The sequence below is a fragment of the Mastacembelus armatus genome, chromosome 7 (genome assembly GCF_900324485.2).
Source record: "Mastacembelus armatus chromosome 7, fMasArm1.2, whole genome shotgun sequence".
Taxonomy (NCBI): domain Eukaryota; kingdom Metazoa; phylum Chordata; class Actinopteri; order Synbranchiformes; family Mastacembelidae; genus Mastacembelus; species Mastacembelus armatus.
In genome coordinates, this window is record NC_046639.1 from 14,449,842 (window position 1) to 14,462,661 (window position 12,820).

The window sequence follows — 12,820 nt, forward strand, 5'->3', positions numbered from 1 at the left end:
ATTTCCATGGCAACTGTGGGCTGTTTCTTTCCCTTTGACATCTCTAAGATTTTATTCATTATTTATATATATATATTTATATATATTTACATGAACTCTATATAGATCTATAGGCAGTGCTTATTATGAATGTCCCCAATAAGGTAACAGTACAACCCACCTATAGACTAATACACCTGTCTCCCCATGAAAGTCCTGGTATGATAGAAGTTACTAACAACTTAAGGTCTGGACTGAAGGCAGGAAAACAACCACACAGTGCCACATGCATGGTCCTGTGAATGCCTTACAATAGACAGTCAGAAAATGGAACTGTGGGAAACACTGGATGTCAACCCAGGACAATAGCACTATATAGCATGATAGTGACTATCAAGTGCAGCATATAGCACAGCAGTGCATTGTCCCTGTTGCTGTTCTGTAAAAGCTCTAATTAATCACACAGAGTGGTTATGAATACCAGTTCAAAATAGAGTTAGAACAGCCATTAGCTATCTCTATGTATTACATCAAGCTGAATGCCAAGAATGAATGAGACATTTACTCACTGATCCATCTGACAAAGATTTACAGTGAGGGCATTGGGAAGTCATTTTGGACAAAAGATGTACCACTGACAGATTGACATTGAGAAAACCTAACAGAGGCTTGAAAACTTAGAGATAGCACTTAGACACTAATCATCAGACCAATAGAAGCAAGCTTGTGCCACCTAGACAGGACCCTATGTGTGAACTGTGCAGAGGCCACAGAGACTTTGGCAGGATGTAAAATGCAGGCAAACAGCACAACCACACAATGTTAATATGCCTTTTCTTGTGTTTTGTGCAACTACTTCTGCTTTATTCATAAGATGCATTTTTTCTCCTGCTGTTTTTCACACAAAACCTCAGTGGTCATTACCAACTTACAAACCTCTAATCATGATTATAGATAAATCATTAAATATGTTAATTAAAACTACAAACCTATTCAGGGCCTGAGACAGGACAGTAGGGATCAGGGAACCAAACATCTGGAATATGTTTCCTTCTAATTAGAGATGAACAGTAACAAAGTAAATTTACTTGAGTATTGTACTTTAGTACAGTTTTTGAGAGTTTGTACTTTACTAGAGTAGTATTTTTGGGGGAAACTTATTACTTTTACTCCACTACATTTGAAAGATAACTGTAATACTTTTTACTCCACTGCATTTCTATAAAGGCTCTCGTTACTCGTTACTTTTGCGGAGACTGCCGCTGAAAGACAATTGACCGTATTCAAGTTTCTTGTTGCGTGTTGTTTGTCGCACTTACACACCCTAAATATACACACTCCGGTTCATAGGTGGCGGTGTGCATCTTTGAATGCTGGTTGCAACTCTCCAAGAAGAAGTTTGTCCCACTGGTGTTGCCATAATGGTTAGATCGTGCTCTAGTAATAAGTTAGTCCTGGATCGATCTTGGTTTAGTCCTGGCTTAGTCTTTGTTTTGTCCTAGTTTAATATTGCTAAAGTAAGTCCTGGGTTAGATCTGATTTTGTCCTGGTTTCATTTCAGTTTAATGTTTAGACCCTAGTTTTTATAATGTGAACTGTCTAATATTCAATTCTTAAAAAATGTAAGTACTTGCTCCAGCAGTGTTCAATAAAAAGGTTGTGTTTGATTTAATTGAAACTGTGCTACTTCTGTCTTTAAATCCTAGTGACTTCTACTGCAAAGTGATGTAAAATAACACTGGTGCTTTTGTTTATTCACCATATTAGATTTTGTATAGTGGCACATCCTGGTGGTATTTTGCTATTTAATCATCTACTAATTTTCATTGCTACTTTTAGACTTGACTTAGACGTAGTTCTCTCCCTGAGGGGTCAGGGGAGAGATCCAGGAGAGAGTAGGCCTAAGTACCTTGGGATCTTGTTCACGAGTGAGAGAAGAACAGAACATGAGATTGAAGACGGCTCGGTGCATCGGCAGCAGCAATGCAGTCGAGATGATGAAAGGTGAAGCTCACAATTCACAGGACAATCTACGTTCCTACGCTAACATATGGTGATGAGGTTTGGGTCATGACCAAAGGACATGATCACAGGTACAAGCAGCTGAAATGAGCTTTTTCGCAGGGCTGCCTTAGAGATACACTGTTAATTTTTTTCCTGTAAAAAAACACTAAAGAGCTGGCAGCAGAGTTCCCATTATATTACTGTAAAGTTAACTAAAATTTACAGTTTTTTTTTTTACTGTTAATAAACAATACAGTATGGACCTGTTTTTGATTATTTTCACAGTATTTAATGTTAACTGATGTGCTTAAAAATACATTATATAGCTGTTTGTTCTTTCACTGAATTTTACAGTTTACTGATGGATTTTAAAGCACTTATTGGTTTGTGTTTTTTTACATACATTTTAATAAAACATTTTATGTTATTGATATTCACTTAGCAGGTTATACACACTACACACTGTAAACTGTTAGAGGCACTTCAGTTACAAAAAATAGAAAAATATCAACTGGTTCTCTTTGCATTTTGCATTTTACTTTAATGTAAAAATGCATGTTACAGCAGTACTTACAAAAATTAGAGAGTATTTTTTGGATAAATGCTAATTGGCTTTTTTCTGAAAATTGTAGAATAAATATACAAGGTACACGAGACTCATAAATATTGACATTATCAACTTGGTCACATACTTAAATAAAAAAATAAAAGTGCTTATAAAACTAAACCAGGTGACCAGAACAGAAGAGTTAAAGAAACTCCATCATTTGTTGCTGTGCACTTTGTAAACCAGGGGACTCTTACACTAAGCAGAATTTGATACTGTGTGATAGTGTTTTGTGAAGTAAAGCCACATTCAAATTGGCTCTTTAAATATGATTCACTTAATGATAGCAAACCAAATTTCTGAATTTACAGCATTTCTAATGTCATTAGGCAGACTTATTATTCCTGATTTGTAGAGTAGCCACTGTTAGATGCTTGAGCTACAATATAGAGTACAATATAGAACTCACAAACAATATTTTGCCCTGTATCACGTGAATCTACATAGCATATCAGTGTTACAAAAACAGAACAAGAAGTAAAAATATGTTGTCTCTCCGTAGAAATAGTTTGAATTAAAATATAATAAACACCACCAGCCATGTCCAAATAAAAACTATTTGTTCAGGCTGTGCTAAGAAAGCACATGGTTAGGTGTGGAAGGTGAAATGTTCTTTATTGGATGATGGGAGTCAATGACTGACCGCTGTTCCATTCGAACAAGTTCTCACAGTCCAGCCTTGGTAGCCTTGTGATTGTATGTGTGTGAGAGAGAGAGACAGAGAAATGAGTTCCTTTCAACTTTCATTGCAATGTCAACCAAGAACATAAGACTCCAAAAGAAAGACAACTCAAGGAGAAGCAGAGTGAAATTGAGAGGAATTAGATGAATTAAACAATTTGGTGTTTATATACATGTCAGTAATGGAATTACTCACCTTCTTAAAAGAAGTCCCACTTAAAGTCCGTTAGTCTCCTCAGCAGTGTTGGATATATGTGATATTGGAGATTGAAGGTGTGAAAAGATGGGGAATATATGTAGCAAGTCCTGTCAAGAAGGTGGGCTGGATCCTTTCACATATAATGTGTGTGTTCTCAAAGCTGGCCATCCAGTGCTGAATCATGGTTCACCTGAAAATTAGAATTTTCCTCTGTTAAATTTATGGTTTAAGTCTATGTTTGAAAGCAACAGTGTTGACTGGTGAACAAGAACACCTATTTTAGTGTTTGAGTGGTCTCAAAAATGGATGAACAGAGAAGTACTTAAAATCATCACTAGTGCAGCAGTGACATACTCTGGTGCATCTGCTACGTTGAAGAAAGATGCCAAAAATCAACCTATGGTCAATTTTGCTGTAACTCTGAAGTTTCAGCAAAGCAAATACTTATAAGCATTTTAACCTGCATTGGTGAGTTACTACCCAATAACTAGAATGACCTGAAGTCTTAATGTTACTTAATCTGTTTAAGATAAGACTGCAAAAGGTTTACATTGTCAGAATTATGTCTGGCCTGGGCCGTGTCTCTTAGCTGGCCTGGGAACACCTTGGTTTCCCCCCTGGAAGATCTGAAAGAAGTGACCAGGGAGAAGGAAGTCTGGTTGTCCCTGCTTAGGCTACTGCCCCTGCGACCTGCGGCCCCGGATAAGCGGAAGAAGATGGATGGATTAGACCTAGTTCAGTACTGGTTTACTATTGCTACCTTCAATCTTTGTTTGGATTGTCCTGATTTTAACATGGTTTCATCTCAGTTTAGACTTGGGTTAGACCTGGTTTAGTCCTAGTTTACACCTGTTCTAGACTGATCCATTAATCGATTTACACTAAAGAAAGTTTCTTCTCTTTTCCATTTACTCATTCTGTACAAACATGTCTCTAGTTAATATATTTTAACCTATATGTAATATTCAGTCCCGTAAACTAGTACAAAACTGCGAATAATAACTAGTGAGAAAGATTCTTGGCTGCAATCATTTGAAAATGCATTGTGAAAAAAAATGTCATATGTTTTTTAAGTACTTTGAATACTTAAGTATTTTTGAAAGCACATACTCCAGTAGTAATATTTTGACTGAGCAACTTTTACTAGTTTTGGAGTAATATTTGACCAGGAGGATCTAAACTTTGACTCAAATAATAAAGTTGAGTACTTTGTCCACCACTGCTTTTAATTTGTTTTACATTTGACATTTATTTATTTTTTTGTTTCCATTTGCATGTTTTTGCTTGTTTTTTATATTAAGAGATTTTAATGTTCATTTTCTCTTTTTTATGAGTAAAGCAAAAAAATACACTGACAAAGAACAGATGTTTTTTGTTGAAGCTTTTGTTTTCTCACATGGCTAGTAGGTTGCAGTTGGAAGAGGGAGGGCTCATTGGCCATGTGTTACTGTCTAAAGGCCTGGTCAGTATGATTAACAGTTTTAAATGACTTTGAGGGGATCAGATTTCAGGTGTTTGCAATCTGAGGGCAACAAAGCAGTGTTCTCTTCTATTTCCTTGTTTTGTCTTCATTTCTTTTTATCTGTGAGAGCATGTTTACATGTTTTGATTTGTTGGCTTAATTGGTGAAACCAGGGTTGTCTTTTTTCCTGTGTTATTGAATAAATGTTTTTATTCCCTTCTGTCAAATATAAATGTAATACACAATCTTGTCTATAGAGGGAAGTGTTTGACAACACTGATACAAATGCAACCCTATAAATTAATTTATGTTTGTAAAAACATACTGTCTTTTAGTTCCACAGACAGCTTCACAGATTAAGGTCCAACTCAACAAAATTTAAATATTATAAAAATGAGATCTTTGTGTATGGTAAAACAGATTTTTAAAACACATTAAAATCACCATAGGTTTTCTTGTTTTGTAGATTTTTATTATCTAGTTAATACATTTATAGCCTACATACTCACAAAATTCAAGCAGGCATCATATGACAATCTGTTTGCTCAATGGAATAGAGATAAATAATATGACAAATTCTAATTATTATTTATTGATAAATTATATAGATTAAATGAATCATCTAAGTAGACCCAATACAAAATAACAATGATAACCCTTTTTAAAGCAATTAAGTAAAACACAATCATAAAACACCTTAAAATACTGGTACAACGAATTACAAAGAAACTGTGAATTCATCATATTTAAAATAATTATTTGTTGACTTTAATCCTTCAAACAAGTAACTGTGTTAAATATATTTCTAATTGTATGATTTATGATCTATGTTTGTAAACTGATATTTATGATGCAGTTTCAGGTTGTTCTTGTAAGTAAAAAAAATCTGCGTTTCTAAGAATTTGTTGTAAAAAAAAAACTGTTTTTAAATATTTTGAGTGGTGCTTCGTGTAACGTCATAAAAAGCTTTTTGACCTGTTATTTTATTTGAATTCCATAAAATATAATAATCTCTAGAAAAACACATATTCTGTGGCATTTACCACAATCGCTGGAATGCAACAACGGATCGCAGCGTGAGTCTGAGGTGTCCGAGTTTTCTGCGGCAAGTGAAGGCATCGGGAGCTCTGATTGGCTGCTAGTAGTTTACTCCGCTTGTCAAAGGAAAAGAAGAAGAAGCAGGAAAGTGTCACCCCGCTGGGACAAAAACAGTTCACCTCCACTTTGTCGGACAGCATGGAAAATACTCCGCTGACCGGAAGCAAATTATTAATTTGAAAATTCAAAAGATTCAGTCTGTAGAGCTTAAATATAAGGTTCTCGTGGTGGCGCTCAAGTGTATCTTGCGCCTTCTTTTCTTTTAGTGTTGGTGTGTGCTAGCTGTCCCTGTTAGCTTAGCAGGATACCCAGTCATCCGTGTCTGCAGGAGTTTACCATCAGGACCGAAGAGATTTACTCGGAACTCCACCAAAATTGATCTGGACTTTACTTAACCAACGCAGCCCTCGTATCTGCTCGACAGTCTCCCTTTGCACTCTGAGTTTGAACAAAAAAGCAAAAATTAGCCTGCCAAACAAGGAAGTTTGAATGAACTTTACTGCTAGCTAGCACCCAGCTAGCTTGTAGCTATACTGATTTATTGTGCTGTTGGAGGGGAACCGAATTATCTGTGAAGCCATCGCAATTCGTCGTTATCAAACAGAGACGTGCTGGCAGTGTAGTATTTCAGAGATGATTCCTGACAAAGTGCCGAGGGAAGACGTCTTCCACGCTCCTGGCGGCTTAAAAAAGGAGGCTCACATCCCTAGCTTTGAAAAATATAAAGATCTCTACATGAAGTCGATAGAGAATCCAGATGGTAAGTAACAATGAGAGTGTCGCCGACAAGTAACGTTATCGCTGAGGAGGACTTAAGTGAGCAATACACCTGCTGCCAAATATCCAGTAATGTCTTGTTTCTGTTCTCACTCCAGTTAATACTGTACTGCACATTAAAGGGAAATACTAGACTGCACTACAGTTTATGAGTTCATTATTCAGATTTGTAACTGAGTTCATTAGTCAGTTACAAATCAAGATGTGTACATACAAAAACATGGTTGTATATGTGACAGTTGTTACTGTACCCAACAGTATAATACATTTTTACAAAAAATTGCAAAAATTTACAACATTTAATGGATCCAGCTTTTCACATATGGAGATTTGGTGCTATTTCTTGTAGGTGTTTTAATAACTGTAATTTAGTTTGAATAATTCTCAGGTTGAACTGACAATCGGATAAACATTGTGCCACTGTTTCCTGAATTTAAAATCAAATAATCAAATATACGGTGGCCGACAAGGGCAAATGTGCTGCAACGGCCAAAACACCTGCAAAAGAAAAACGGTGCAACAACGAAAACACCTGCAAAAGAAAAACGCTGCAAAAGAGAAACGCTGCAACAACGAAAACACCTACAAAAGAGAAAACACAATGGAAGTGCGCCAGGCCGATAGGGGGACCCCGAACTGAGGGATGCTATGAACAAAGTTTGGATAGGTTTTACAGAGGCGACATAGAACACCTGGCCGTCACGTTTTACAATGTTATAAAAGTACAGTATTGTAAAAGATGACAGCCAAGTGTTTAAAAAATAATAGATGGAAAATGTACCTTCAGATGTTCTGCAGATGCCCCCCCCCCCCATGTCTCCCAATGTTGTATGACACTTCTGATCAAGTAAACAAATGTAATAGAACATTTTTAGCACATATTAGCGCACATGAGAACAATCATCAGAGGATGCTCATTCTGTTACAATTTAAAACTATAGCTGTGTCATTGTGCAGCCTCCGAACTGAGAAGTGGCTTACATGTGTGTCTCTCGCTTCTGTAAAAGTTCTTTGTTCCAAATGAATGCATCCCTCAGTTCGGGGGCCCCTATCGGCCTGGCGCACTTCCGTTGTGTTTTCTCTTTTGCAGTGTTTCTCAACGGGTGTTTTCGTTGTTACGACCTTTCTGTTTTGCAGGTGTTTTGGCCGTTGCAGCGTGTTTGTCCTTGTCGGCCACCGTACAAACCAGTTCAGCAGATCATGAAAGTATATTTTTGTAACCAAAAATGCCAGCAACTAATACCACTTACTACTACTACTACTACTACTTAGTATTTTTTCAAGACTTCAACATAATCTTTATTTGCAGACAATGCTGCCTCTTTAAATAAATACATTTGGGTTTTAAACTGTTGGCAACTCATGATAAGAGATTTTGAAAACAATGATAAACTTTTTTTTTTCTATTTTCTGGCACTTTGTAGACCACAGGATTAATTGGATAAAAGAAAAAAAATATTGCTACAATAATAAAAGTCCTCATTAGTTAGCCCAAGTGTTTGAGACCTGAAAAAAAAATTACTTTGCAAGTTACAGAAACAGAAAATTAAGAAAAAAAAATCCTTTAAACATTTGCTGATTGTCTTTAATACCGGCACACTTTACTGTGTAGATCTCAATTTAAATGGTTAAAATTTCCACTTTTGTATGTCAGCCTACACTCAATAATCCATAATGACAAAGTGACCATGTGTTTTTAGACGATTGCAGATCTTTTGAAAATCAGAAACTGCAATACTTCATTTACAAAATTATTCAGAGCCTTTGGTCTGTAGTCAGGAGCATCCTGCTTGCTTTAATTATGTTTGATATGTGTGTAGAACTTTACTGGACTTCACCTGTGAACATGTACCAGAGAGAATTGACTTTTTAAATACAAAAGGAAGTTTTGGTCTTGCGACTCTTGTTGGACATTTAACATGCAAACCAATACTCATTAACCTCTTACTGTCTTGCAGATTTTTGGGGAGACATTGCCAAAGATTTTTTCTGGAAGTCCAAACATACAGGTCAGTTCCTTGACTACAACTTTGATGTGACCAGAGGAGAAATCTTCATCAAATGCATGGAAGGAGCCTCCACCAACATCTGCTACAACCTCCTCGACCGCAATGTCCATGACAAGAAACTTGGCGATAAAGTGGCCTTCTATTGGTTAGTGTGAGCCTCTTTGTGTGTGTGTGTATGTGTGTGTGCTTGTTGTTCACCATATTTCAGGGAAAACGATGACTTGGTTTAAGGTTAGGATAAGGGTTAGGACTGGGCAAGTAGTGGTTAGGGTTAGGATAACTCTCCATGAAAGTAAGGCAAAGTCCCCACAAAGAATGAAGACAAACGTGTGTGAGTGAGTGAGTGAGTGCACATTTCTTTATTAGATTGTGCGGACAATACAATATTAAATTTAGTTTAATGCCATCCTTGTGAGGATATTTCTGGATTGTGAGGACATTTTATCTCAGCTTCACAGCTTCAAAGATTTTTAAGGGGGTACCGATTTGGTTTTAGGGTTCAGAATAGAGTGGTTTACAGTTAGGGTGACGTGAAAATGTCAGTAATCGTGCCAAGTAATAAATATCTATTGTATTGGCAAAAAAGTATGGAAAACTCAATTTGGAGAGGCTGAAGCAGCAAATATTACTGTGAAAAAGTATTTGCCCCCTTCTTGGGCCGAGTCGAAATAAGTCGATCTTGTTTATAGAGGACTTCCTGTTTGTGTCACCAACTGTTTCAGCACTACCATTGAGTCACAAACCACTGGTTCTGTCGCCTAGCAACAGCTGTGTTAAATTAATCATTAATGATGGAGCCAGAAATTTTGTTTTTCTCGATTTTTATTATTTTGGAAGACAATGAGATGCTTTGCCGCCAGCGTCGGTGAGCAATGTATCTCAGTGTAACTTTACTTTTAACGAACAGTGATACCATTTTTAATTTGGATAATTGTATTTTCACTTTGACCTCCTCGCCACTCGTATCCGCTATGTTTGTTTTTCTATCACCTTTCGCAAAGAATGTTGGGATATGTTGGGCCACGAAGAATACATCTTTCCTCAGGAAACAAATGCCGCATTTGAAGGAACCTACGAAATGGGGCAGTCTTGATGCGACACTGTGACACAGTTGGCTTTCAAATGCAGCCTTCAAAGGATGCAGCCCTTGAATTGGGACACAGCTTATGTAAGTTAGCAATGTTAGCTGTATTGCTAGTAGTGCTGAATTAAGTTATACTAGCTTGGAAAACTACTAAGTTAACATTACATAAGGATAATCCGACTGAACTAACATTATCATCTAATGTGACAAGATTAATCCCCTAAATGTGTAAAGTCCTTCAGCTGAAAACTACAGGATAAAATATTTTTCATTTGGAGAAAATAACTGTTTTAAAACACAGTTGAGTGTTCTTTGTTCCTATTACATAATGTTAGGTAACAGGCAGGTTTTACTAGCACCTAGTCTCACTTGTACTTTACAGTGCAGATTCACTGCCATCTCACTGTGCCCCGCCCATGTGTACAAGTTAAGTTACTGTATTTCCTGGACTGTAAGTTGCACTGCAATATATACACTGGCAGAGGTGTAGATGTTCATTTAGTTACTTGTACTTTACTGTGTTGTTAACTAGATGTCCTATTAAGGGGTTGTGTTTGTCAGTCTTGGAGAAGATCTAAATCTAAACCCTTCCCTTTGTCCAGTTTTTTGTTGTTACGTGTATCGAATCATGATTTCTTAAACTTTATCCTTTCTGTATTTAATGATTTTTTTGCAACTTATATATTCAGAGTTCAGTTATAAAGGCAGTTATTTGAGTTAATCCTGGTAACTGAAAAAGTAGTTACAAAGAAGACAGTTACTGTTGCATAAGTGGTCATTTCTACTGGCTAAAGTAAGAAATTAAAGGAGTTACATGTCTTCATTGTTCACTAGAGATACTAAAACTAACTAAAAACTAACTGATTAAAAAATTGTTAAAATAGTTAAAATTATTCATACCCTTTGCAAACTGTCACAGTCTATGGGAAAATCCAAAGTTCTATACCATTCCAAATATTCCAAGCTGTTCTAAAGCATCCTAATTACCCTGATTCATTGAGAACAGCTGTTTTAATCAACTCAACAGGTGAAAAACAGAAGCTCTCTGCTGTTGGTTTGTGGACAGTCATGGCTAAGACAAAGGAGCTCACTGAGGACCTGCAGCTGCGCATTGTGGCTGCTCACAAGTCAGGAAAGGGCTATAAGACCATATCTAAATGTTTTGAAGTTCCAGTGGCTACAGTGCAAAGTATTATTAAAAAATACAAGCTGTTCCACACTGTGAAAAATCTCAGAGGATGTGGTCGGAAGCCGAAAGTGACACCTGTGCTGGCCAGGAGGATAGTGAGAGAGGTAAAAAAAAGAATGGCCAAGGCCATCCTGATGAATCTGGGCTCTGCTGGTGGCAACATCTCAAGGCAGACAGTCCAACGGACACTGCACACCGCTGGGTTCCACGGACGCAGACCAAGGAGGACACCACTTCTCCAGATAAGGCACACAAAAGCCTGCTTGGCCTTTGCAAATGCTTATCTGGACAAAGAAGACGACTTCTGGTCTTCTGTTTTATGGTCAGATGAAACAAAAATTGAATTGTTTGGCCACAATGATGTAGCCTTCATTTGGCGTAAAAAACAAGAAGCCTTCAACCCTAAGAACACCATCCCCACTGTCAAACATGGTGGTGGGAACCTAATGTTTTGGGGGTGTTTTTCAGCCGGTGGACCAGGGAACCTAATTACAGTAAATGGCACCATGAAAAAGGAACAATACATCAAAATTCTCAACATCGTCAGGCAGTCTGCAGAGAAACTTGGCCTTGGGCAGCAGTGGACATTTCAGCACGACAACGACCCAAAACACACAGCAAAAGTGGTGAAGAAAAGCATTTAGCAGACAAAAACATGAACGTTTTGCAGTGGCCCAGCCAGAGTCCTGATTTAAATCCAATTGAGAATCTGTGGAGGGAGCTAAAGATCAGGGTGATGGCAAGGAGACCCTCCAACCTGAAAGAGTGGGAGCTCATCGCTAAAGATGAATGGGCAAAAATACCAGTGGAGACATGCAAAAAACTGGTCAGCAATTATAGGAAGCGTTTGATTGCTGTAATAGCCAATAAAGGCTTTTCTATTGATTATTGAGAAGGGTATGAATAATTTTGGACATGCCACTTTTTGTTCAAATGTAAATAAAAGATGAGTAATAATTTTTTCCACAATGATGCCTCTTGTACATCATCTTATGTTTTGGGGTAGCTCTTTATGTGACATGGTGAGCAGCTGCAGAGATGAAAGTAGCAGAATTGAGAGAGAGTCAGTCATCCAGTAAAATTTTAATGGTTCTCAGGCCAATTGACACAGTAACTTGCACATCTCACTGACAGACAGACTTCTCTTTTATCTGATGTCAGTCCATACTGACTTCAAGGCTTGAACATGAGACCCATGCCTCACCCCTGTGTTTTACAGGCTTCATGTCTATATTTTCTCTGGTGCATTTGGTGAATTTCTAAAGGTTAGGGGAAGGGGAAGGGGAAGTTGGGGTTAGGGGAGGGGACCTCAGTGCACTGATGGTCCTCGGGCAGTCTAGGCCTATAGTAGCATAACTAAGGGATGGTTCAGGGTTACCTGAAGCCAACCCTAACTAAACGCTTTGTCAAAGAGGAAAGTTTTAAGTCTAGCCTTAAAAGTACAGAGAGTGTCTGCCTCCTGAACCCAGACTGGGAGCTGGTTCCACTGGGGAGGAGCTTGATAGCTAAAGGCTCTGCCTCCCATTCTACTTTTAGAAACTCTGGGAACCACAAGAAACCGAAGTAGGTATGAAGGAGCTTGGTCATGAAGGGATTTGTATGTGAGGAGAAGGATTTTAAATTCTATTCTGCATTTTACAGAGAGCCAATGAAGAGAAGCTAGTATAGGAAAAATATGATCTCTCTTACTACTTCCTGTCAGGACTCTGGCTGCAGCATTTTGAATTAACT

General features: G+C 37.6%; 1 protein-coding gene across 2 annotated transcripts in view; it reads left to right on the plus strand.

Moving 5' to 3' along the window:
• The first annotated feature begins 6,099 nt into the window (after positions 1 to 6,099).
• The window catches only part of acss2 (acyl-CoA synthetase short chain family member 2), a 51,837-nt gene continuing 45,116 nt past the window's right edge, over positions 6,100 to 12,820 (plus strand). For both annotated transcript variants that reach the window (XM_026332019.1, XM_026332020.1), the window contains exons 1-2: positions 6,100 to 6,790; positions 8,766 to 8,961. In XM_026332019.1, the coding sequence (XP_026187804.1) occupies positions 6,664 to 6,790; positions 8,766 to 8,961 (323 nt within the window). In that variant the 5' untranslated portion in view covers positions 6,100 to 6,663. The remainder of the gene's footprint in view (positions 6,791 to 8,765; positions 8,962 to 12,820) is intronic.